This window comes from Astatotilapia calliptera, chromosome 8 (assembly GCF_900246225.1).
Source record: "Astatotilapia calliptera chromosome 8, fAstCal1.2, whole genome shotgun sequence".
Lineage (NCBI taxonomy): Eukaryota > Metazoa > Chordata > Actinopteri > Cichliformes > Cichlidae > Astatotilapia > Astatotilapia calliptera.
This window is the reverse complement of record NC_039309.1, coordinates 9,588,538-9,616,046: the sequence shown is the minus strand read 5'-3', so window position 1 is coordinate 9,616,046 and position 27,509 is coordinate 9,588,538. Positions and strand designations below refer to the sequence as shown.

Below are 27,509 nucleotides of genomic sequence, written 5' to 3'. Positions count from 1 at the left end.
CAACTGTGATAACACATTACAATTCCTCCTTAAAGCGTACTAGTCAAGCTATTTATCTTGCACATTAAAAAAAAGCAAGAGTTGGCTCAGAGTGGATTCTAGTCGAGGTAAAATTTACAAAAACACAAGCTGAAGTTTGTGCAAGTTTGTGAGTAAGACTGCAAGTATGGAGGTGATAGATACAAAGCGCTTTTAAAATAAGTAATATTTAAAAATCAGTCATGTGTTTCAAAAGTTGGCAGTGCAACTGAGCTGTCTTCATTTGTACCAGCTTGAAGTCTAGCAGCCGACTAACTAGTAAGTAATATAAACTTTAGTTGTCATTCTGCTTAAGTCGTCTAGTACTTGGAAAGTTTCTGTAGTTTTGTGTTTGTCCTTCATGCTTCAGTTGATTTGTGGTACAGCAAAGTCAGATAGCTACATTCTTAGAAATATTTTACAGGTGTTGCACATGTTCCAGGCTTTGTAAGTACATTGTGGGTCCGTTGTCATAAGACAGTTGTCTTGAATGTACTGTGGGTTGCTCTGATATAGACAAAGGTTAGTTGTTAAACATTGCGGTAGATATACAGGAGGAACTTGTGACCATCCCTTAATCATGCTGTTTTTCGTTGATGTGGTAATAAAATGGCACAATGACTTTGTGTTTGTGGGAGTTACAGTTAACCAATGCATGGTGTTACTTTTTTGCTACCATCAGTTACACTCTTACCTCTTTAGCTTTGCTTGCTGTTTTTCTAACAATGCAAAATGTATTGTTCAGAAAACAGAGTCAAATAAATATTGCTAGATATTATTTGTTTTTTGTGGTGTTTTTTTTTTTTTCTTTTTCTTTTTTTTGGGGGGGGGGGGGGGGGGGGGGGTTGTTTTGTTGTTTGGTTTTTATACTTCTACATGTTCCAGTTAAGGGCATCCCGTCAGCAGCGGTCATCCATGCAGCCCTTCTTCCTTAAAAGAAATGTAAAAAATATATATATGTATGTGTTATATATATTAGGGCTGTTCGATATAACCATATATATCGGATGACAATATAAAAATGTCTATTGTTTCATTTTACGCTATCGTTTGTTTCTTGGTGTCGCAAAATAAACTGTTTACAGCAATATTGTTTCATCGTTTTGATGGTCACTGTAGTGGCTATATTAATTTCTTAAAGTTCTCTCTTTCTCTTATATTTAATATAACCACACTACGGACGGACAAGCGCCTGTTTTTTGCGTTGCCATTAGCAACAACGACGGTAAAACCATCGCGTGTCTGCCTGTTTATTTTCCACATAAACCTTTCACTATAAAGCTCAAGATCCTGTTGAGACTTTTCAAAATAAACTGAATCCCGTGAAAGAGTATGCAGAGTTTTTACGGATGAGAAGCAAAAAAGAGCCGCCAGGTGCTAAAAAAGAAACCTTAGACTCAAACATTAGAACAGGCTTTTCCCCGCAGCACACCGTGTAATAAATACTCACAAAGAAAACGGCGGCCGTTACAACTTGTCTAAAAATGCATCCTTTAATGCATCGGTTAAAACACTCAACTCCAGCTACATGACGCCCAGCTGGAAACACTTCCCACAAGACGAGCTGCCCGAGATTCACATAATTTACAGAAAATGTTAAATCTTTGTGATTTGTATCGTTATTGGGACGATAGAATTCTTATATCGGGATATGAGATTTTGGTCATATCACACAGTCCTAATATATATATATATTCATCTTAACAAACGTTAGGCCATTACTGAACTTTAAAAATGTATTTAAAGTTCAGTATTTGTACTCTAGCTTGACAATTAACAAATGAAAAGCAAATAAGTGAATGAAAAAAAGAGGTTGAGATGGTGGAGCACACAGGGTTGTATGGTAGGGAGTTGAGGCCATTTTGTACCCGCCGCTGTTGCCTTCATGAACAGTGTATATCTAAAGTGATGTCTCAACTATTGGCGCGAGCCGTGCTTTGGTGTTGTTACGCCTTGTCATGCATGTCTGCGTTTTTGTAACCTTGTGTGGCTGCATTGAAGACATGAATATACAGTCGGGTTGGTTTCTATCACTATTTCAGTGATATGGGTATAAGAGCTCAGAGATTTGCAGATCATGGAGAGGAAAATGCTGCAACCGCTTGAAAAGATTAGACTTTCTGAGAAAAAGTTTTTGGAGGAAAAATAAACCTCAACTATTCCAGCATTGGCACTAATGGGGACCTTTTCTCTGAAGGGTGGCACCTATTGTTCAGGAGAATACTGCAGTGAATCCGGCGCTTCAAGTATATATATTTAATGTGGCTTTTGTGACATTGAAACAATAAATAGGCCATTAGGGTTTCTTTTTTAAACTGTAAAGACTAGGCTGATGTCCATATGTCAAGAGGGACTACACCATGGAATAAAAACTGACCTTCAAATGTCTCCTAGATTGGGTAAGGCACATGTGTAATATGAACTTTACTGGTGGATCAACACATTTTTAGCTTGCGGCATTTATCATATATTCAGAGATGAAGGGAGCTCGAAGCAGCTGATAATCCCTTCACAGTTTCAATAATGAAACCTTGACAGTTTTACTTCCTCCAGATAGGTCTCGTTGAACAAAGTCTCTCCTTTAGTCATCTTGGAGGCGAGTGATTTTCAGAAACCTTTGCGGTGAAAACGAAAGCAAAAGAGTACGTTTTTCATGCTGATATTTTTATTTTATAATTGGCGAAAGACAAAATCAATTGATTAATCTGATTAATTGAACTAAGGACTAACCTGATGAGTTCTTCTCTGACTTTGCCCTTTGCCTTTTCTTTCCACGACAAAGGAAAAGACGGCTACAGTTTGCATTCACAGTGAAGCTCTGGACACAAGTTTATCAGCAGCTTCTTGTGCATTTTATACACTCTGCTTTACTGCAGAGGTGTGTCAAAGTTAAAACTGATGATAAATTCAAAAATAATTATCAGATATGTACCGTGTGGTGTTGAAATTTAGCCACCCTGCCCACCTTCTCTATTATATCAGATGGTGATAAGGTATCCAGGTGACCAGTAAATGACATCACTTAGTTGGGCTTGTGCTCCGCTCGTCAGATATGAGATGAGTTCAGTTTATTTCACCTGAGTCAGCACTCACTGTGCAAAGTCAAAAGCAGCAGATGAAACCCAGTGTCAGTGAAAGACTGAAGATAGTTAACAAGATTATTTTAGAGTTTAACAGATCTTATCAGCTTTAGCTGTGCACTGGTAGAAACTGTAGGCATCGAGTTGACCGCATTGATCCTCCATTGTAGAGAGCAGTTTGCACTGCTTTAGTGAATAATCTGAAAGCCACTAACTGCTAAATGTGTGGTGGCTTACAGCACAGCAGAGCTGCATATGTGCAGATTTGCACATAGAAGGAGAAGAGGAAGGCAGACAGAGTGACGGTTAAAGAGAAAGCAATGTGCATCTGTACCAGCAGGAGAGGGCTGAGTCATGCATAACCTCAGTCACATGAATGAATGATTTACCTCCAATAGTGGACATTTGAACATTTTCATGATTTTTTTTTTTTTTTTTAATTTCATTGTTAACAGTTAAGAGGAAAACAGTTCCTATTAATGATGTTTGTCTGAGAAAATAGATAAATTATTAAACATCCCCAGTGCATAAGCCTTGTTAGGTAGGTTAGGAAAGTGAAAGCAGGTGTTTTGCTGTTAATATTGCCGCATTGATGTTTGTGCTTTTATAATACTCGTCTAATATTAATCAAAATTACAGAAAGTAAATTCTAATTCGAGTTTTAATCAGAATTCTTGAAATCAATATGGTTTCGTTGTAAAGGCTGGAATTTTTTTAAAGCTTTATTTACACTGTGTTTGATCATATTGGACACAATGTTGAGACCAGCAGAGTTTGAAAAAGTTGGATGTTGGATGTTCTTGGCTTGTAAAGTAATGCTTAAGCTTGGATTCGGTTATCTTTGATTCATAGTTTTGCTTTAAATCTGCAGCGTAGCCTAAGGTGGACCTTCCCAGATCTCAACAACTGTGATAAGCATGATATGTCCATGAAACAAAATGTTATAGGTTGTATTTGTTTCTAGCTTGCTCATTATGATTCTCTGCCTGAGTAATAATACGGTGTTTTCCTCGTTATCATAGCTTGTGTGTACATGCGTGCACGTGTGTGGTTTTCTTTTTTACATTTCTCTTCTTCCTTCCAGTTTATGTTCCATTTCCTGCACTTTGAGATGGTTACCAGGACCTTCGGCCATGTTGCTATAATGACTCCACACACATTAGGTGGTAGTGAGTTCCAATGGAAAACGACGGAAACGTTCGAGTCGAGTCGGATCGGTACTAGTGAAAAAGAGCTATAAGTACTGGATTGGTGCTTTTCTTTTAGTTGTATTCTTTCTGTGGTTCCTGCCTCAGATTTTATGAGTCTTGTTAAGTATTAGGCTTTGATTTTGTGGTGTGCGGCGGTAGACGGCCCATGGCCCATTTCCATGCTCTTGTCTTGAAGGATTGCAGAAACCTGCCAGTTTGACTTTAGTTTTTTGTAACACCTGTTTTCTTTAAAAGCACTTTGACAGTGTAAAATGTTACCTGTGAGCTTTGTACACCAAAGTTATTTTTGCTGTCATTCAGGAGGCGTAATGCCCCTCTCTGAAGCAATCTGCTGCAGATTAGTGCACAAAGGGCAGATGAACAAAAGTTGGATATGTGAACCTTTTGTTCTGTGTGTAATAAAAGAAATGTAAAGCTTAAAAATGCCTTCAGTACAGGCCTTTGTTAAGAATATCAGATAAGATAAACAAGACTATATAAACATGTAACCTTATGTTCAGGGGTATGAGTAGATATAACATAAAGGTGTGGCCAGTACTGTTGCTCCGGACCACTTACACAACAGGAGCTGTTTCCCTATTCGGGGTATGCTTGCTTCAAAGTCCGTAACTCAAGACTGAATGCTTCCCCGCAGTTTGACGAGGCTGTCCCGTACCAGAGGCTCCTCCAAATGCAGCTGTGAAATTTGACACGCTGTATCCTCTTCAGTCCTCACTTACTATCCCACAGTCCTCCCTGAGCTGTTAGTTTAATGGTGCTTTCACATGGCTCCCTTTCACTATGTAAATATGAAGGAATATCACAAGATCGAGTTATATTTATCAGTAATTTTCCTTTTGGTGGTCATCAATTCAACATGTGGATTGAAAGATCCAGGAAAGTGTAAATGATGTAAGATAGCCATATTATTCTTGCTAGCTCCTTTTATGCTAATAAGCAGAGAGGTGAAAAAACTCAGTATTCTAGTATTGCGTTTGTTGATCCTTCATTAATTTATTATTTTTTTAATAAGTTAAATATATTTAACGTATTTAAATGAGTGCACAGTCTGCGTAAGACTCTCTGGCGGCCATATATGCTCACAAGACAAGCCAGGCAAAGCCCAAATGGACCAGTGACATGCTTTACAACTTCAGTGAAAGAATAAAGTAAGATGACCCCTAGGAGGACAGAACGGTGAAGCAGAATTAGAGGTTGGGTTGGTTCGCTTGTTACCACCCATCTTATGTTGCAGAATTAACCTGCTTTGAAGCAATTTACACCAGAGATGAGAGGTCAGCATGCAGGAAATCACCGCCTGCTGACTTTTGTTGTGTCACTATTCCTGGAAGATCCCGTGGACCTCAGTTGGCAGATATTTTCTTTTTCTTTTTCTAACTGAGCATCCATATGAAATAGATTCATTATGACTTTTTATTTTTTTGCCTTCTACATGCTAGCAGTTTGAAAACAATTTTCTTGTTCTGAGCCTTAACATCAATAGCTAAAACCTGGATATAAATAAAAAAATTTTATTTGTTCTTTGTTTAATCTCACACTGTTTAACGCCACCAGGATTGCAGCTGAACAACTATAGTTAAAACTGTATTGCATATGATAACAAAACATTGGTGTTGGAGATGTTAAATGATAAATGTAACAACATATTTAATCAATGAGATCTCTTAATATTAAAAAAGAGCGCAAATTCAACAGTGTTGTACTGTAAACAGTACTGTAGTACATGAAGGAAATCTGTCTGCATGACTTTTGGGCTTAAGTTGTAAGAAGTAAAATACAGAAATCTGTTACTTAATTTCTTTGGAGTATAAATGGCCATGGAGAAGGTCTTGCTGTACAAGTTGTCCAACAAACTAAAAATGCAGTTAAAAGTCCAAAATTAATGTCGTCCTTCACATTATCCTAAACCATCCAATGGGCCAGATTGGAGTCTCTGTTGGGGTAATTCTGGCCCCTGTCCCTTAGGTTTGACACCCCTGATCAAAGTCTGTGTTGGTTCTCAGTCATCAAGGCCGTGGTAGTCTAAGGAGTTTGGAAAAGAAAGCAACTGGACTTATTCTGAACTTTTAGTAAGTTTGTATGAACTTAAAAATTTATAGATGGATATAAAAACTAAAAGAAAATTAGTAATAATAGTTACATCTTCACATTAGAACCATGACAGTGATAATTCTGTAAACTTTTACTGTTGGTACTTTTCACTGCTTTGATTCCAGGGTTTGGATAGACTTTATTAGAACCTATAGTGTTTTGTTTTTTTTATCACACAGACGACATTACCTATCTTACTGTTCTTCATTTGCTGCCAGAACCTGTATACTCCCAGCACTGGCTCTTTCATGTGAAACTGTGCGTTAAATTATGAAGTGAGTAACTTTTGTGTGACAGCTTGGTGGGGCTGTAAGTAAACTCGGATAAGGAAAAGGTATTCAGAATATGCTGAACTTGTATAATAGTACAGGCACCAAGGAAAAAGAACGGGGAGTTATTTGTGGGAATACCAATCATTTAAATGTATGTTTGTTTTTTCGAAGTTGATGTTAGTAAATAATAGTAATGTTAAGATAATGCGCTAGCTTGTATTTAGTCTCTCTTAGTGGTACTATTGCATTTGTGCTGAAGCTTGTGCATGTGCATACATGCAAACTGATGCTTACACATGCTAATTTAAATAAACGAGGAAGAAATGCAAATATGACAATCAGCTTGTTAAGTATCCAGCAAAGAGACTTCAACTCCACCATCTTGGACCTCACAGCAGGTAATGATTGTTCCTGTTCTACTCATCAACTTCAGCATAGCAGCATCACGTCATCACCTACACTAGGTTCTGGCTAGAGTGAGTGCTCACAGCAATTAAGATGGTGGAGTTTAAGTCAGAGATTCAAGACAGCTAAATGATACAGAAGACTGCCACAACAGCAAACTGACCTACCTGGCAGTAAGGAAATGCTATACTTTAAGAACTGTCAGTGGAAAGATTGAACTTTCAAAACTATATCAGTTTTAAGGCCATTGTGTAAATAAAATAAAATAAAAATATACTTGGGTGGCCATTAGTATACCTGAGTGGCAAGTGTATATTTGGAAAATACTGCTCGCTGCCTCCTTCAGTCTGTGTCCTGTTTATTTGCTAGGCAGCAACTTTGTTCTGTGGCTTTGCTCTTCACAGCAGTTAAATATAATGGTTTGTTATATTTTGTAAATGTCAAGAAAGTTTATAAACAGTACCTTGGAAAAACTTGTCAATGAAGCAGGCTTATGTTTTCCAGCAGCAGTATAAAGCCCCAAGGGCTGGGCTATTGGTAATCACCAGGCAACTGACTAACTGGCTGTGTCCTCTTTAACCATCTTAAAAGTAATCCCTTATTGTGCTCTCTATAAAGACACTGTTATTTATCAAGGCAGGAGCACATGTCAATTTGTATTACTCAACAAAAATTGGATATTGGAAATACTGAGTTTTTCCTTATAAAATAAAAAGAATAAAATAGGACTGTGATTTTAAACAGCCATTTTTGAAGTGGGGTTTAAGTTATTCAAGTCTAAAATGCATAGACTTCTGTTAGGTCAGGTAACACAGGTTTCTTAGCCTTGACAGTCACTCCCAAAAGACTGGTTTTGAGCCAAAGTAAACCTTTTATAGACGGGAAGCAGTGTAAAGGTCTTGAAGTTCCTGGAGCGAATGAAATGTCTTAAATCTTCTTCTTATTAACATGTAAAGTTGTAACCAACCTTCACACACATTTATATAAATCAGTCGGATTAGGTGAAAACCAGTGAGTTATAGTGTATATATGGATAATGCTGAAACCTGTGAGCTACTATTATTGAACAGGATGGCTGTTTCGTATGAATGTGGCTGCTCTGAGCAGAGCATTTGGACTCTCTGCAGCATTATGTAATCCCCGACCTTCCACTTCCCTTTTCAAAGCCAGTGGTTTTTGGCAGGCGTGTGTTTCAGCATCGGGGGTGACTGTTTCGACCTGTGGTTACTGTATGCGTGATAGCAGTTTTAAGGGGGGGTTAAGTAGTTGAGAGTTGCTAGTTTCAGTTTGATGTCATAGTCCAGATATTTCCCAGCTTTTCTCTTCTCTGTGTACGTGTTTTTTGCCAGCAGTTTATTAACAGCCATTATCAGCCAGAGATACCTCATCATATCTGCATGTGTTCTTGCAGTCTGCATGTCTCCTTTCAGGGCTGGCTGCTGCAACTGCTTTAATGGATGGATGATGCAACTCCTCTCTCTTCTCCCTACCAAGCAGCTGAGAGTGTGTGTGTATTTCTTTTAGACAGAGAAAGACATAGAGAAGGGGATGTCGCTGAATGAAGCCTAGGCTGGATGTTTGCACTGCAGGGTGGGTGGTTGCTAGGCAATAGCAGTGTGTTTGTTTTATTTTTAGAGAGAATCACTGTGGGTGAACATAACACGTTTGTCCCTTTCTCATAGCACGTCTAAGTGCTTTTTCTTAACATACAGTACATTAAAATACAGGCTACACAAGAGTGGAAAATATGAGCTTAATTTAGAAAATCTAGTTGTCATAATCACGTAGCAAGAAAGCAGTTTAAAAAATGTCAATGGCATGGTTCAACTCCTCACCCTAGTCATGAAATCTAAACCATCCTGGCGTATTTATAGAGTATCTTTTTCTCGCACATAGACTATGACACTGCACGCATGCGCAGAGCAGACACAAACGCACACACACACATACGTGAAACCAGCTGTAGTCACTCCTTGCACGTACCAACCTTTTTTGGGCACATGGCCGTCACGCTGTGTGTCTTTGTGTGTGTGCGCGAGTGTGCGAACTCATGTGGGAAGTAACACCCAGTGAAAAGTCAATATGCAGTCAAGGCTCTTTTGATTTTTATAGCTTTTCATTGATTTCGAGATCTCGTGAGTGTAACACCAACCATGCGTTTTGTGAATCGCCCCATACTGTAGCAGTTGCTCACATTTAGGTCTGAATTGATTCATGCGAAGAGAAAATACCAGAGAAAAGTAAAAGGAAGGTTTTGGAGACTGTAGTGGGTATCATGATCTAGCCACCAATTTTCATATTGGTATCCCAGCTACCATAGGGCGAGAGGCAGGGTACACCCTGGACAGTTCACCAATCTGATGATCTTTTTAGTATGTTCTTATTTTTAGACTAGTCAGCTATTGTTTCCTTGTCTACTTTAAATAATTTGTAAATTAGTTGCTAGAAACGTTCCTAATTTCAACATTAGAGGTATTAAAACATATCCAGCTTTTTTTAGTCTCAATAGCAGTGCGTTTACCTTGGATTTGGCCTGAGTGCTGTGCCAGTAGTTAATTGGCTTTATTCCTAGTTATGATGAAGACATGGGGATCATTATTAAATGTTGAAGGCTTTAACTAAATATCGTTTAGAAAATGGACAGAAGAACAAAAATTGTGTTGATTTAACAACTTTATTTGCACTTTCAGCTTAATGTGAGAGTCTCTCTTGGGTATTGCTGTCATTTGCAGTTATGCAAGTTTTTTTCCCTTCTGTTTGCCCTTTAGGTAAGGGTGTAAGTGTGTGTACTTATTTGACCTTTTCACACACAAACAGTGAACAGTTATGTCAGTTATGTTGACATTTCACTACATTACTGGAGATTTATTTATGGGGTGTATTAACTCTTCACAACTGTCTTTTGGGTCATGCTTATTTTTTCAACAGTCAGCAAGAGTTACCAGAGTTAGGTCTGATGACTTCTTCATGAACATGGACATTTAACTAGGGACAAACAGCTGTTTGTCTGGTGATTTGGATCTTAGTTTCAGAAGGGTTACAGCCCTACTCTAAGTGCAGTAAAATCTTTGAAGGACATGTCTTCAGCACAACATTATAATGCAGCTTTCCCATTATTTCCAACTCACTTAATCATTCTTTGCCATTAAATCGCGATTAAGATTGAAGTACTGTAATGTAGCAAACCTCAAATAACTGCTGACCCTTTGTAGTGACGTAGCATGGTTTCTCTCATGCTCTGTCATTTACCTTTTATAGGTAGTAAACTAGTAAAAGATAGATTAGCAAAGTATAGACTTCAAATGAATCTGCTGTTTTCACAGCTGGTGTGCTAACAGTATAGGGTTTTCCATCAGATAAGTTGAGCCCGACTCAGCTGTTGCAAAAGCAACACACAATGTCCTTGGCAAGGTACAGAGATGACAAAAGCTTGTACATTTCTAGTAAATTGCTTCCTAATGAGCAGTCCTACAGTTTCTCTGCATTTGTTGCATCATAACATAGCATACTTGCTAACTTTCCACTGCAGTAAAATCTCTCCTGAAATCGTGGATACACAGGGCCTTGAAATGTTAAGAACTAATGACGTCTGCCCGCCTGACGCCACTGGCTTTAATAATTAAAAGGCTGATTGTGATTAACTCATGGACAAAGAGGTTCTGCGGTTCTTTTTAAGTGAACAAGGTTTATGTTGAGGAAAAGACCAAACACGACTCAAAGTGAGATTTAATTCAGCTCTTGGCAGCAGAGAATCTATGCCCTGCTGATTCAGTAATGCCTCTCCACTTCCCGACAACAAGTTAACTAATGGTATTAGTTACTGTGTGTTCAGAGTGAAAGAGGTTCTGTGTGCTGGGTGAAGCTTCCACAGTGTAATCCTCGACTCTGTGGTTCCTCCTCAGCTATCTTTGTCTTGTCAGGATCTCTGGCTCTCACCCTCCATTGAGTAATTAAAAGCTTTCAGTACTCACGGTATGAAGCAACCTACTGAACTACTGACATCAAAAACCGGTGATTTAGAGAGATTTATAGTACAAAGCACATTATTATATGCACTTTAGAATGTTGTGTTCTGTTATAGAGATGGACCGATCCGATATTACGTATCGGTATCGGTCCGATACTGACCTAAATTACTGGATCAGATATCGGAGAAAAATAAAAAATGTAATCCGATCCATTAAATATCACGAAAGCACCTCACAAAACTTGCAACACCCCGTAACTCACCTCAGAACGTTAGCACGTTGGAGCAGTATGCATCACGTGATAGAGCGGCTGTGGCATGCGGGACCTGTTGGTGGTCTGGATAGCATGTGGAGCTTCGCTAGCAACCCGGCATTTCATCTCCGATAAAGTTATCCCGAGAGAAGTAAAGCAAGTGTGTAAGTCCATCTCTGAATGTTTGTAAAGCATTCCTGCGTTAAGCTTAACAAACGACTGCCTCTTCTTGCTGCTACTTCAATCATGAAACTGCTTAACGATCAGCTGATCGGCTTTTCTGTCGCGAGTCCGTGACTCTAGTTTGCTTTTGGCCCACTTTGCACCAGAAAGAGGAAACCAGCGGCTGAACAACAGCAGCACGTTTAAGCTTGATCAGCTGTTGTTAGAATGTATTTAATATTACTTTCTACTCGAGGATCTTTTTCTACGTAGCTGACGCTGGTAACTGTGCAGGGGCGGATCTAGCAAAGTTTAGCCAGGGGGGCCGATAGGGCATGAACAGGGAAAAGGGGGCACAAAGACATACTTTTCTTTCTTATTCTCATTTAAAATGTCTAGCTTTAAATAAATAATTATCTGACACCCAAAGTTTTAATTTGATGTAAAATGAATAGAAGTCAATTACTGTATATAGTAACTATTAAGTCTAATATATATACCCTAGTAAGCTATAGTACTTTTTCCTTTGGGAAGGTACCATCTGTGCAGTCTGCAATTTTGTTGAAGAAAGATGTTGAATCTATTTAATATTTCTTGAAAAATAATTGATTTCTGTGCATTTTTTTTTTCACACTGCATCAAATTAAGGTTGATTACGTCGATTAAGCATCATGAGGTGGAGCGTGAGGGGTGGTTCCTTATTTTTTATTTATTTATTTTTATTGTTGCTGGGAGTTGGAACCCTATTAGTTAGGTTGCTTAATATATATGCTAAGTACTCTTTAAAATACCAGAATAGGGAGGATGGTGTAGGTTTAAGTTTATTAGATTGATCAGAATTGCTGAACTATGAAATATTTTTTTTTGCATACAGGTATAACAGAATAGCTTTAGTGTAGTTGTTGTTTTAAACTTGAGTATGAACTTATACAAAATGCAGCAAGATATTTAAAAAACAGTTTTGTTGATTAAAAAACACTATATCGGATTCATATCGGTATCGGCAGATATCCAAATTTATGATATCGGTATCGGACATAAAAAAGTGGTATCGTGCCATCTCTATTCTGTTATAGAACTGCCAAAGTTGTGATCTGTGAACTGAAAATGGCTTTTTATCAAACGTGTACAATAAGATTTATAAATGCAGTCATTAATTGTTTATTTCAGTATTGCTGTTTTCTAAGCATAGTCTGAACAATTCTGGATTATTACATTTTACAACATGGGAGTTAAAGTTTAGAATTTGGAACTGACGTGAAGACCTTCAATGTATAGTTTTTTGGTCAGTATGTGCAGTTATTCATATATGATAACATGCATCAACTTAATGAGTTTATCAGTGCAGAGGGTTTCCCACACAACTGGAATACAGTTAGTTCTATATATCTTTGAACACTAACATGTTCCAGTTATGTACATGGACATAATGTGTAGACTCTGTAGTGCACAGAACCAAAATTAGTAAAAAGTTGTCTCTGTCCAAATAATTATTTTCACAGGGTGCACACGTGTGTGCCAACGCGTTCTTAAATTATCTATAACAAAAATCCATCGTCTTATTCTTCTTTTGGCTTCTTGCTAGTGTTTACCACAGTTGATCATCTGCCTCCATCTTGGGCAGTTATTTTGGTTCACATGTTGATTTGTTCAAATCAAATTCAAATTTTATTTGTCACGTACACAGTCATACACAGTACGATATGTAGTGAAATGCTTGGACAACTGCTCGTGACCTAAAGAAAAAAAAAGGAATAAGATAGGAAATAAATATGAAAAATTAAAAAGGGTAAATTTAACTAGGAGGGAATAAAATATAAATTAAGGTTAAAAATGAAATAACTGTACAACACAAATTAGAATGAAGGGTAAATTTAACTGGGAAAGAATAAGATAAAATATATAAATTAAAGTTGAAAATAAAATAACTGTACAACAAAATACACAATATAGAACTATATAAGAATGTATGAAGAAATATAAATAAATATATACACAATAACAGCAGCTGTACAAGTATTAACTGGAAATGAAGAATATAATGTCCAGTGTTGTGCAATTTGGAGAAGGTCTTATAGCGCCCTTGCTGATGTAGCCATCTCATTTTATACCAAGCTACCTCGTGAGATTGAGGTAGATGATCCGCTAAACAGCCAAATGAAAATGAAACAGTCTATCCAATCAATAGACATTATGGAGAAGACATTCAGTGATATTGAGAACTACCACAATAGTTGCCTAGTCAGTTTGTCATTAGGGAAACAGAAAACTGAAAGGATGAGTGGAATGTTTACTATACAGAAACATGATAGAATTACTTGGACTAACATACCTTGGTCGTTACCTATAGGAAAGTCTATGTGTGGGAGCACTGGCTATAGGTCTAACTCAAAAACTTACAAAGTTGGTGTTTATGGTGTGGTCAAAGTTACTGACTTTGTGCAAGAGATACTATTTTCTTTGTCTTTGCTGTTTATAGTGCAATGTTTACTGAGTTGCCTTCTTCTCTTCCACTCTCTAGCTATAGGCAGCAATGGGTGCATTCCTGGACAAGCCGAAGACGGAGAAACATAGTGCCCACGGTGAGGGCAATGGGCTGCGTTACGGCCTGAGCTCCATGCAAGGCTGGAGGGTGGAAATGGAGGACGCCCACACAGCTGTGGTGGGTCTTCCCCATGGACTCACCGACTGGTCTTTCTTTGCTGTCTACGATGGTCACGCTGGCTCCCGGGTGGCCAACTACTGTTCTGGTCACCTGCTGGAGCACATCTTGTCAGGAGGGGCTGAATTTGCTTCAGGACCCAGCTCCGTGGAAGGCGTGAAAGACGGCATCCGCTCTGGCTTCCTGAACATTGACGAGTATATGCGCAGCTTCTCAGACCTGCGGCAGGGCCTGGACCGCAGCGGATCAACGGCAGTATGCGTGTTGCTCAGCCCGACCCACCTCTACTTCATTAACTGCGGTGACTCACGGGCTGTGCTTAGTCGAGACAGCAAGGTGGGCTTCTCCACCCAAGACCACAAGCCCTGCAACCCACGTGAAAAGGAGCGCATCCAGAATGCTGGCGGCTCAGTCATGATCCAGAGGGTAAACGGTTCCCTGGCTGTGTCCCGGGCCCTGGGGGACTACGACTACAAATGTGTGGATGGTAAGGGCCCCACGGAGCAGCTGGTGAGCCCCGAGCCTGAGGTATGTGTGTTGGAGCGGGTAGCCGAAGGAGACGAGTTTATAGTCCTGGCGTGCGATGGGATCTGGGATGTCATGTCCAACGAGGAGCTGTGTGAGTTTGTCCATTCACGACTTCTGGTGTGTGACGACCTTGAGAAGGTCTGTAACTCAGTGGTGGACACCTGCTTGCATAAGGTAAGTTGTTTCTCATATATGGTGTACATTTAAGGTGAAAGTGGGCAGAAACAGAGTTGTTTTGACTAGTTTTACTGATAGGATTATGATTTTAAATGCAAAATTTTACTTTAATGTATTTCCATGGGGCCGAGCTGTATCACAGTTACAAATGTCTGAAAGATTACTTGTTGCATGCAAACCAACAATAGCTTGGTGAATGTGTAGGTAATAATCTGTTTAGAAGGCTGATTTGCTCTGGTGGGAAAGTATTTGAAGACTATTTACTCTAGTATACCAAATGTCAGAGCAGATCTGGTTATTAGAGTAAATCCAAAAGCTATTTCTGAGGGTGTCAGAGAGACACGCATCTTAAACAATACTGTTTGAAAAATGAAGACTGACTCCAATTGCAGCTGGTTGTCCTTGTTTAACTCTGAAGACTCAGTGAGCTCAGTGTAGCAGCATATGAAGGAGTTTCCACTAGCTGTAGGCTCCAGTTAAAGTGGCCGTCCGGTTTATGCTGGAATCTCCAGAGCAGAAAAAAAGACTACTGTTGGAATCTCATCCTGCAATCTTAGACTCAGACTATCTGATAAGGGATTATAAAAACTTCTGATTGATTGGGAAACAGAAGACCAGGTCGGGGTTAGCACTGACTAAACTACCAAATATGAGAGAACAATTGTCCAGAAGTATATGGATGGTGTCATGCCCCTGATGGATTTTTTTAAAGTGCTAAATGAGTTGTCAGAAACACTTGGACAGCAGTTCACATGCCTGGGCACCTCGCCTAAGTGAAGTGTATTTGTGGGAAACAGCTGCCACTTTTCGTAATAGAAATCTAATGCCATATAAAAAGACCAAATATAGCATATTAAAGTAAAAGATGGACAACTGCAGCTGAGTGTAACAAAAATAATACACATCTAAATATTTAAAATGCTTTATGTCTCACAGTGAAAGACAATGTGATGAATAATGCACTGGTGCTTTAAATTCTCTCATTATCCAATGGCTTTAGCAGAATCTATTAGACTATTACACTCTGCATCACTTATTTTGTGTCTTGGGTACTCCAAGAATCAGTGAGTGCACAGCACCTTGGTTATTTTTACCTTGCTGTACGCCACACGCTGCTATAAATTTCCTCCACTGCAGCGGCTTTTGTGATGTATGAGACACTGTACACTTACAGAACATTACTGTGACCAATTGGAGTTTTACAAGGTAATGACAAGGTGGCTACCCATTTGGTTAAAGGCCAAGGAACTGTGTGTGTCCTATAAATGCCAATTAATGTAGTGTTTTACACTGGCCCTCCAGCTTAAGAAACGCATTCTTCATTCTCTCTCTCCAATCTTTGCTCTCCAGGGGAGCAGGGACAATATGAGTGTGGTGCTGGTGTGTTTCTCTGCGGCTCCCAAGATCTCAGAGGAGGCTGTGAAGAAGGAAGAGGAATTGGATAAATACTTGGAAACCCGTGTTGAGGGTCAGCATTCTGAACACACACAAACAAACCTGCAAACTATGACTGTATGATTTTGGGTTTGCAATAATTCTTATTTTGCCTTTAAGGACATCCCTTTTCTTTACTTTTATCTTTCAATAAAAGCCAACATTCACTCACCACCAGGCTGTGAAGAGTTTAGTATGCTTATTCAGTCCCCCCCCACCCCACACACACACACACACACACACACACACACACACACACACACACACACACACACACACAATTTCTAATTAAAGTTCAAGGTTATGCACTTAAAAAACAATTTGCTAAGTTTGCAAGCTCAGAAAAACAACTTTCTCTAGCACAAACATAATAACAAAATTTAGAATATGTACTGTATTTATTATTGTGTTCAACAGCACAGTCTTTATACTGTTGTTTAAAAAGAGAAACATTGCTATTTATCTGTCAGCATCTTTCTTGTTAGTATTTAAACTGTCACGTCTGATATGTTGCGGTTGAAACTTGTGGTTGGTTTTTGTGAAGTGTTTAGTTATAGTTGAGCCTGTTTCTAAAGGTTAAGTGAAACACACAAGGCCACATACAGTGCTTAGGTGCTGTCTATATCTATATAACTTCGACATACCGTATTTCCCGGACTACAAAGCGCACCTAAATATTAGCCGCACAAGCTAAAATCAGGGGAAAATCCTGTTTTGTACATACATTAGCCGCACCTGACCAAAAGCCGCAGGTGTTTCAATGTTGACTTATCATATGTAAGAGAATATGCACAAAGGGAATTGTCAGGAAAGAGATGGCTGTTTGGAGACATCACTTTTATTAATATTTTGAAAAACAAGTTATGGGTACATATTTGCACATGTAGTACATAACAATAACCTACAGCACACCAGAACAATAGATTCGGCCTACCTTTTAGGCTCAGGTGCAGTGACACAGCTTTAACAAGAAGAAAAGTCAGTCATTCACCACCATCTTTCTCTTCTTCCTACGCACTAAAACCACCAAAGTCCTCTTCTCCAGTGTCGGATACAAACAGGCTCAGGATGGCTTCGTCATCCACTCTTCTTCTCTCCTTCGTTGTCACTTTCAAAACCAAAGAAATCCTCATTGTCAGTGTCAGAGTCGAACACCCTCAGAAGGGCCGTGGCGGTGTCCTCCTCTCCATCATGCAGCAGTCCAGCCCTTCAAAATCCGTTGGTGATCGTGGATGTTTTCACACTTTTCCACGCTGTCAGAATCCACCGGTGGAGTTGGGCATAACTTGCTTTTTGGGCATAACTTGCAAGTTTATCGCCGCTCATCATCCACGACTCCCGCTGAACGCGTAGCGCTACTTTGAAGTTTGTTTTTCGCGCTACTTCGTACGGCACTACGTTGCCTGGCGGACGGACATGTGACTAACATACCACTCTTGAACCCCGATCCTTCCGCCAGGCAACGTAGTGCCGTCCAACAGCGGAACACACAAAACAAATCGTCTTACGATATGACAAAAATCACGGACAATCCATAGAAAAGCCGCACCTGACTAAAAGCCGCAGGGTTCAAAGCTTGTGCAAAAAGTAGCGGCTTATAGCCCGACATTTACGGTAATAAGTCTTTTTTAGGTATTACAAATATTTGAAGTCTTCTACTGAGTGCCGCAGCAGAAGGCAAGCAGGGGTTTATCTGATTTACTATGGGTGAATTCTCAGCCTTTGTAGAGAAAGGTGGTGGTTAAATTCCAAAAATGGTGTATAACTTTCTGTATTATAGCTCTTGACATCTTTCCATTTGTCTGTAGAGCTTATGGGAAACTGTGGAGAGGCTGGAGTCCCTGACCTGGTATCTGTCCTAAGGAGCATTGCCTCAGAGAACATCCCGAACCTTCCTCCTGGTGGAGGCCTGGCCAGCAAGTAAATATACAACAAAAATCTACTCTTTCTACACTTAAAACTTGTATATAGTTATTATTATGAGGCTTGAAAATTTGAATAGATTCATTCCATAGAAATTTATCGGCAGAATGTTAACACTGTGCGATGAACTAGAAGTTGAATCCTTCGCTCACAAGTCACAAAAAACAGCTTTGTTTTCATAGCACATTTCTTATCGCCGTTATGAAGGGCAAGTAAAGGGTTATGCTTTGGAGTGCCATGGTTAGATCTGATCTCACCATATTTCTGGTATTTTGTGATTACTGGTATTGTTGATGTAAAATCAAAATCTAACCACATTTAACTGAATTTAACAGAGATCTGTTCACAGAACTTGTGAGGAGTCTTGTGACTGCTTTTTTACCTTCTCTCTAGTATATAGCTAATACATGCAGCCTAAAATGTCTGTCAAAATACAGCTATTAAATATAGCTATTAAAGTGCTCTTAAATTTAAGTTAAAATGATACATTCGATTACCTGCACCATCACACATCATGCAGGTAAAAAACACGTTTTTATATACATGGCACAGTAACAGAAACTTTATTAACACAGGGGTCAGGCAGCTCTGCCAGAAAGTAAGGTTTTGTATTCTTATATTGCACATCCTACTGGTTAATGTTAAACACATTTCAGGTTTAGAAGGTGGAATCGTTTTTACCCTTCAGCCAAAATGGCTCATGACAATGGTTTTGTCGTCGCCTCGACAGGCCGAATGAACACCTAAGCTTGTGAATGCAATAACTTGGGAATGGGGAGCGTAAGATTTTCAAATTATTACCATTAAAAATCTCTCTTTGAGTTCGAATCTCAGTGACGTCAACGTCAAGCCAGAGGTCAGGTTGTCTGAAAATGTTGTATGGGATGATTTTTAATTCATCCCATAGGTGCAGCTACAAAAAATCTCAGACAAGTTAAATTCCCAGTAACCTAGACCTCAAGGTTAGAGGTCAGTCCCCTAGGATTTTCAAGTATATACCATAGGTGCCAGTATTTTTTTATAATGCAGCGCTTCACAGAATCAGTCCCATACGCCACCTTATATATTCAAAGATGCCATTTATCCACCTAAAATTCCCAACAATTTGTAACTGAAGACTCCGCCTTTACGTCAAAAAAGCAACAATTCTTATTTAACTGCTCATTGGTCTAAAGTGACGCTCGAGTTGTGTCGTTAAACACAGAGATAAAACCTGTTCTTACATTGTATTACTTTAGTAGGTTGAATACGCACTCCCTTATCGCGCCTGCTCATTTCTGACCCGCTAATTTGTGCTGTCGATGGATGGTGTTAGTCATTATTGAAATAAATTGGCTGCATCTTTGCTTATGAACTAGCACCTTGTTAGTAGAACACTTGCAGAACTTTCCTCTCCCATCTCATGCTAATTTGCCCCATCTTGTAAATCTGGCTCTTTGGGTTTATAAGCAGTCAATCTGTTTGATGTGTTTTTAGCAACATGTCTTACTAGGAGAGCATTAGATGTATATAATGACCCACAAGTTAAAATAGTCTGGGTTGATTAAAGATGTGAAAAGTTTTGATTTTTTTCATCAAATTCAAAAGTGTATATATTGTTTATGTTTGGGATTTATCCAGTTATACAAGAAAAGCCTTTCAAGATTTGATGACGATAAAACACTGAGAAACGCAAGTGTCTGCATCCTTTAGTTGCATCCACAACAACTTTGGATAAACATTAAAAAGCCAACACATGCAGAAAACACAACATTAACTGACTGCACACATGAATGAAGAGATTACAGAGTGTCATATGCATGAATGGTGAATTCTCTAAAATTGACAAAGTCGCTTTTAGCTCCATTAAGTCCTCAATCAATATACATTTACTGAGAGCGAACAGAAGCTGCATTATGTCGGTGCTGTTTGTCTCCTCTAAGCAGGAAACTATGTGTTGTTTGTGTGTTTGCAGGCGGAGTGTGATCGAGGCTGTGTACAACAGGCTGAACCCTCACAGAGAAGAAGAAGGGGTGAGTTAACCTGTCTCTGAACTCTTCCCCGCCCTTCACCTCTTCAGCCTTTCACCCTGCCTCAACATAACCTCATAAACAAACACCAGCCCAGACAAGGACACTCTTTCTGTGTGCCGCTGTATGTATGTGTGAGAGCGAGAGAAAATGAATGTGATATAAGTGTGAAAGAGGGCGGAGGATAGAATAAACGGAATAACCTTGACAGGTTCAGGGAGCCTCAGTTGACTGCATTCCACGTTGAAAAGCACTGAAGCTCCAAGCGTCTGTTTCTATTTCACATTTATCATCGAAATGGGATGTATAATAAGACCTCGATAAACCTATTGAACCTCTCAGCAGCGAGCGCATATCCTTTAAACCATTGATTTCATATAGTTAATGCTTGAAAAATGCACGTTTGGGGGGTTTTTTGTGTTTGGAAACCTAGCAGCAGAAAGTCATTCAAAAGAACCTGCTAGCTTTATTTGTTACATTAAATATTTACTTCGTGTTACTGATATACTCGGTAGTCACAGCTTATTTAAGGTGGATTCTCGTTACTCTGTTTCATATACTCAGTGTGTGCACTTAAACAAATGCTTGGAGGACATTTAAAAAAAGTTTTATTCACCTCATCGGGAAGCCATACTTCTGCAAAGCACTGAGTGATTAGATCTAGAAAGATATTTGAACCCAGATTTGGTTTTGATACTTTCCTAAAATTCAAGATAAGGTCTTCAATCAGATATTTATTTGTGAACATACTGCCTGAAATGTCCAGTTTTTGATCTTTCTCACAATGTTAAAAAATCCCTGCAAAAAATTCATAGATCGAAATCCAAAATTCTAATTTTAAGCTAGGCCTAGCCTCACATCTTGTAAAAATATAATTCAAATCTGTGTCTAAATTTTGCAGAAATCCTCCCAACAGCCGTATCGATCCCAGAGAGGCCTTAGGCTTTCTTACTGTTTTCTGTCTCATGTCTTTTTGACTATGTGGAAATCGGTGTAAATAAAAAATAAGATTAGAGATATTATTCTTCTGTTACATAGAACGGGTATGCACACGGCTTACGAAAACAATGTCAGGATCATCTGTGCTTTAATTACCCAATAATTAAAGTACCCATGCTGCATTGTGCTCGCTGTGTTTGTCTAAGAAATCTCAAGCCAAAGATTATGTAAATTAAGTTTAATTAAATGTTAACACTCCCTCGGCATCATGATTCTGCTCAAAAATATTGATTTGTCTATTCAAGCACATTTATATGGGATGTGATCCTAATGTTCTTTAAAAAATTAAAACCCACCTCAGATTTAAGTTGTCATTTTTAAATTTTGGCTCATTTTGCACCTTTAACCACAATGATTTGGTCAGATAGGGACTTCCACAAAGCCATCTAATCTGGATAGCACAAAAGTTTTTTGTTTTGTTTGTTTGTTTGTTTGTTTTTAAGGGCAGAGTCACAGATTTTTTTTCTTAGCACCTTCTATAAATAAATGTTTTAATGTTATTGCAGACAATCAAATTAAATCATACAACTGGGCTGATTTTTTTTTTTTTCGGGTAATTTACGATATGTAACACCGCACCGTCACTATTAAGAGATAAATAAAAAGAAATGGTATGAAGTATTTACAGCTGCAAATAATATAACAGCAACTGGAAACGTTTTAAACTTCAGCACTCTGTTTATACTGCAGGAAATGGATATGATGTTAGAGCAGAGAATCCCACATCCAGCATCTTTTAAGGAAGGCTGCAGGCGTTTTTACAAACATCTTCATTCTGAAGACGAGATCAGTGTCAGGTCTTGAACGGCCCACCAGGGTGAATGTGAAGAAGTGTGTGCATAAATGCATGGGTGTATTTGTTGTATTAATGTCAGTGGAGTCTAGCCTTGCAGGCTCTTTTCTTTGGGCTTGTGGGTACTGATGAATTCCCCCTCCCCTCGTTACACTACACAGCAAATCTCACAAAGGACTGTTGGTCAGAGGGTCAGAGGTAGCGTTTGCATGGGCCTGTCCGTCTGGTGCAAGTATGTCTCTTGATGCTGTGATGCTGTTGTGTGGTAGATGTCTGTGTGTGTGATGTGCCGCTGATTGTAAGGTGATATGTGTGTGTGTGCGCGTGTGTATATAAATATATATATGTGTGTGCTGGTGTGTGTTTGACAATGGAGCGTGCCTGCAGAGTCTGACCCTGGCGTGTCACCTCAGGCCTGTGCGGGGGGAGAGGAGGAGGAGGAGGAGAGTGAGGAGGGAGGTGGCAGCACGGCAGCTCATCTGCTGGAGGCTCTTCGGCAGTTCCGCATGCACCACCGGGGGCAGTACCGCTCGGTGTTGGAGGAGTCCCTCGCTACCTACCATCTGCGGGGGGAGAGTGCTGTTGAGAGAGCAGGGGAGAGAAGGAGGACGACCGACGACTGTGACAACCAGGACGAACCCGCCTCCCCTCCCTCTCCCCCTTCGCCCCCGCCCTCACCCGCCATTGCAGAGCTGGAGGCCAGCCAAGACGAGCCCATCCCAAAGTCTGATCCCTCCTCTGACTGACCACCTGCCTGTATACCCAACCACCCTCTCATCCATCCTATCCCAGAGCTCTAGTGAGATGTGCTATGACCTCTCCTCCTCTGTCCTTCATCGCAGAACTTGAATGGCCACGTCCAGCTTTGTATTTGAATAATTCATTAGGAACAACAAAAAGGGCTTTTCTGTCCATTCAAGTTCTGTATCTGAGACATACATATATATATCTATATACCTTAGATGTGGACTCTTTGATTTTTCTTCCTTTTTGTTTCTTCTGACCACTTTGGCTTGGATTCCCAAACTTAAACTTGATCACAGAAGCAGATTTATTAACTAATTTTCATGGTAAACAAAATAAAAATATAACAAGCAAAAGTGGCTAGTGAAGCCAAAGTGAACATTGCACTCTATGGCTTACATTTATCAGTATTTGCTTCTGGCTGACCCCACCCTCACTCCCACCCTTAAGCCTCACCCCCACACCTTCATACAGTGGAGGAACTGACAAAGAAAACACGAGGAGACATTCTGAACTGCAGCTGTGCAACCTTTTGCACTGTCTCCAGGCCTACTCCATCTACAGACTCAGAACACACTCTTCTTGTGTTTTTGTATGTGTGTTTATGTGTGTGTCTGCATGAGTTTGAGTGACCGAGCAAGAGCCCAGTAATCACTACTGAAACGTGTGTTTCTGATTGCTTGCGATACTTGACAGTTACACAGTCCATCAGCTGCTCAGCGATGGTAGGTTGTTCAAACCAGTCTGGATGCAAATTAAGTCTTTGCAGCTTCCACATGATTACATAAAAAATAATAAATCGCTTGATACTGTTGTTGGTGGGGTAGAGTGCGGTGGGGGTGTAAATGTTCAGACTCAGGCTCTTTGAACAGTAGAAAGCAAAGTTATTAAGTGGATAAAATTTTGGTGCCAGAGCAGCAATTATAGTTCTCCCTAAAAATGTTTAGTCATGCACTGAGGTGTTTTTGTTTGTTTTGTTATGTTTTTACAGCAACACGCGCATAGCCACATTATCTTAAAATGCTAAGCACTACATTGTATGATGCGACCTACATTTGTACTAACAGCTGTTTGATTGGATGGCGTGTTCACAGCTTAGCACTAGTATTTTAAACTGGAAACGTGGGCCTTACTAACAGAACGTTAGCGTTAATTAGTATAACCTGTGGAACCATAGACTGTATATAAAAGATGAACGTAGTTCCGGGTCTGAAAAGTAAAGTATGTAGAAGTGCCATAAACCTGGATTCCTTCTAATTCCCAGCAGGGGAGAGCGACTCCTGTTCTATACATTTAAAAATGCACTCCTACTTATTGTTATATGACTCCGTGGAGGCTTTATGGTCTCAATTTGTAGTTTCAAGTCATATGTAATACAAAATTATGCTCATTTTGTAAATTTTGGTCCCAATTCAGGTCAAAAATGTGGATAAACCAGTGTATGCTTTAGGGTGGGTCTACCTTCTCGCTTCTGTAATCCAGTTTGAATACAAAAACAGTAAAAACTCACTAACCAACGGGTGAGATAATGGTGGCTATCTTTTGTTTACAGTCTATGTTGCAAACCTATTGTTGGCAGTTTTTCCAAAGCTGCTTTTCACTGCATCGATCAGTGAAAGGCAAACTGTAAAAACTGGTAACTGCTGATAAGATTAGGACATGGGTGACATTGGGACTCCTCTGCTTTGATTACATCAGTTCTGTCAGTCTAAAGGTAGCACACCATGTGGGATGGCGACCACAAGTATTCCTGCCTTCTCGATCTTACCTTACAAAAGTGATACGTATACATATCGGTGGGACGGCTGATGTCATACTGTTCACCTGTGGTGAATTACACTCGGACTACAGTTGATATGTTTCATGTGCGATGGCTCTCTGTCTGTATTCAGTTCAAGGTATTATTAATAATCAAGGTTTTCCAAGAGTCCTTTTTAGCTTTTGTTTAAAAACCCACATTGCAGCATATTATATTCCTCACAGGTTGTGCCATTGCCTGTACAGATCGAGTCAATCTTAAACACTTACCTCGATGTAAAAGATATATTGAAACTGACTGCTTGACCTGCAGGGTTTATTCTTATTCAGGTAGATGGAGGTTATTGTGAGTCTGTACAAGCCCTGTATTCTGGTAATGCATGCGCTGCACTTACCTTTTCAATATCTAAAGCACTTAACTATCAGAGGGGAGGTAATGCTAAACGGCGTACGTGCGTGTGTGTGCGTGCTCGCGCCTGTATGTATGAGCTGTATTTCTATGATTTCTATGTGGTTGTGTGGAACAGGTTAGTTCTGCAAATAAGAAATAAAAAGGATTTGAGGTATAATGCAATGATTTGTGTCAAGTGTCTCACTGTAAACTAACTGTATGTATTTATGTCTTGGGGTTTATTTTTTTCTATTTTTCGTTTAGGCCCTGTACCAAATCAGTCATCTTGCAGATCAGGGGTTCAAAGTTGACATTTTTCCATTGAGAAGTGATTGTTTTTCATGATTAAGCATTCCAATCCCAATGCAACATGATGACATTTGATACAGGACTGTTCCCTGACACTTTTAGTAGACCTTTACTCCGTTTATTGTGTTGTGTATGTGTCTGTGTAGGCTGTGAAGTATTCGGAAACTGCTGAAGCTTCCTTGCTCTCCTCTGTCAGCTGTTAGCTCGAGCCTTGACCTCGTCTCGGCTGCTTGAAGACATTTTAAAGAGTTGTCTCCTTTAAAACAAAAGCAGCTCTCAGGTTTGAAAACTCAAACTGAGCGAGGAGCGAGAGGAAGCCATGTAGACTATAGGGACTCCATTCTCTCCATTCCTCCCCTGTTTTTCAGTCTGACAGCTGGCCTCGTGATTCTCCGCAAGGTGAGTCATCAGAGGTTCTGGTTGTGCAGGGGAATATAACGGCTTTCCACCATTAGCCATTCAATTTGAATATATTAAAAAAGGGGGGAGGGGAGGGGGACAGTGAGGTTTAAAGGTTTGCCATTATTTAAGGCTTCTGGAGCAGTTTAATTACTACATACAATGATAGACTTGACAATAACAACTCTGGCACACCTCTCTTCCTTTTCTTTCCTCACCCAGAGTGCCGGTGACCTGGATGACCCTTGGTAGCTGCGGCAAGAAACCCCGTCTCCTCCTGGTGATCCGTGCGTCCACTCGGGGAGGAGGAGTGTCTCTCCATTGCGCCATGTCTTTCTCCACTAAAAGAGGACACGTGGTGTGTGCTGGAGCGCGTGAGTGTGCGTATGTTGGTTGTGTGTGTGTGCGTGCGCCTGTGTGTGTGTGTGTTTGCAGCAGTGGGACAAAGACGATGACGAAGACAACTACTACACACACGCATACTGCTTTAAACCTGGAGGAAAAACCTGAATCACTTCTCTGAAAAAATATTTTATGAACTGAAGCATTGTGATGGTAGAGATGATTTTTACCATTGAGGTGTTTTTGTTTTTCTTTTCTTTTCTTGAATGTTGATGCCTGACTTCACAATGACATGAGGACCTATCGTGTGTGTGTGGTGCGTGTTCGTTTGTGTGTATGCGAGAGTGTTTGTGTGTGAGAGTGTTTCGAGGAGGGCCAAGAGGAGACAAATGGTGGATAAAGACTTTGTATGTAATTCTTCGTCTCCTGGACTTTTTTTTGTGCTCCTAGGTCTGATAAACACCTAACACATTTGCTTCTTCCCTCTTAAAAGACACAAACACACACACACACACACTCCCTCTATCTCACACTGACACTCTAAACCATAAACCCCCCACACCCCCCTCCCCTCTTCCACCTGTGCACGTATGTGATGTGCCACCTTCGCAGGGCACTGCATGAGGACTTTGGTTCTACATGTACAGCTACGTGGTTTTTCTAATCGACCTGGATGGACAGCCATTGGTTGAGATGGACTAAACCTGAGGGACCTCTGGACACTGATAGGCTCCTGAGGTTTGAAAAGCAGAGATGATTTGGATTTTATTTTTCTTGTTTTTGTTAGGTTGATGACAATGATAATCATGATGGGGAAATGGGAGGTTATCACTGAAGAGCCGCGGGCAAGTTGGACTCATGGCGTCGCGGTTGATGGTTTGGATTGGGGAGAAGGGGTGGAGGCAGTTCAGTAGTCTCCTCAGTCTTCCTCCCCACCATGACGGTTGGAGGTGCACATGACAGCAGACTGTCCTTGTTTTTTTCTCTCCTTTGTTTTGGATGTTGTCCATGAGGTTACTAGCTGCTCGCTGTGTAGAGTGAGTGAACTCCCTGTTTTAACCCTGTTCTTGGTTCTCAGACTGCATTGGTAATGTTTGTATTGCTGTTGTTTGATTGCACTCACATTTGATTACAGAAAGCGTCTATATATGAAATAAAATACCTGCCAAGGATCCTGTGGTGGCTGCGTGAATCACTAACTGAAGTCACATCACTTTGAGTCTTGAGTTGTGTGTAGAAATAACATTTGTGTACCGCCAGAGTAAAACTAGTATGTAGGAAGTGGTTTGACAGAAAATGCTGAATTTGTCAGAGTTGGACATTTGTGCTTAAAACTGTAAAATTAGAGAAATGGGGAAACTAAAGAAAGCATTGCACAAAATGCTGTTGTCCTTTTAAATAACAATAAAAAGACGGCATATAAAAAGTGTTTAAAATGGATTTAATCATTGAATTAGGCATATTAAGCCTAAAGCTATTTACAGAATGTTTTAAGTGTTCATATACACTCAGTATAGGAATGAATGTCTTGGTACTTTTGGACTTTTAAGGCTTTCTTTGAACTTTTCGGGGGGGGGGGGA

General features: G+C 39.9%; 1 protein-coding gene across 2 annotated transcripts in view; it reads left to right on the top strand.

The window, feature by feature from the left end:
* ppm1bb (protein phosphatase, Mg2+/Mn2+ dependent, 1Bb) overlaps positions 1-27,100 on the top strand; it is a 29,233-nt gene extending 2,133 nt beyond the window's left edge. Inside the window, exons 2-7 of one of the 2 annotated variants that reach the window (XM_026178358.1) lie at positions 13,982-14,824; positions 16,178-16,295; positions 18,070-18,181; positions 20,139-20,196; positions 22,399-25,586; positions 25,809-27,100. In XM_026178358.1, coding sequence (XP_026034143.1) covers positions 13,994-14,824; positions 16,178-16,295; positions 18,070-18,181; positions 20,139-20,196; positions 22,399-22,731 — 1,452 coding nt within the window. In that variant the 5' untranslated portion in view covers positions 13,982-13,993 and the 3' untranslated portion in view covers positions 22,732-25,586; positions 25,809-27,100. The remainder of the gene's footprint in view (positions 1-13,981; positions 14,825-16,177; positions 16,296-18,069; positions 18,182-20,138; positions 20,197-22,398; positions 25,587-25,808) is intronic. The other variant, XM_026178359.1, reaches the window with a different exon arrangement.
* The last annotated feature ends 409 nt before the right edge of the window (positions 27,101-27,509 follow it).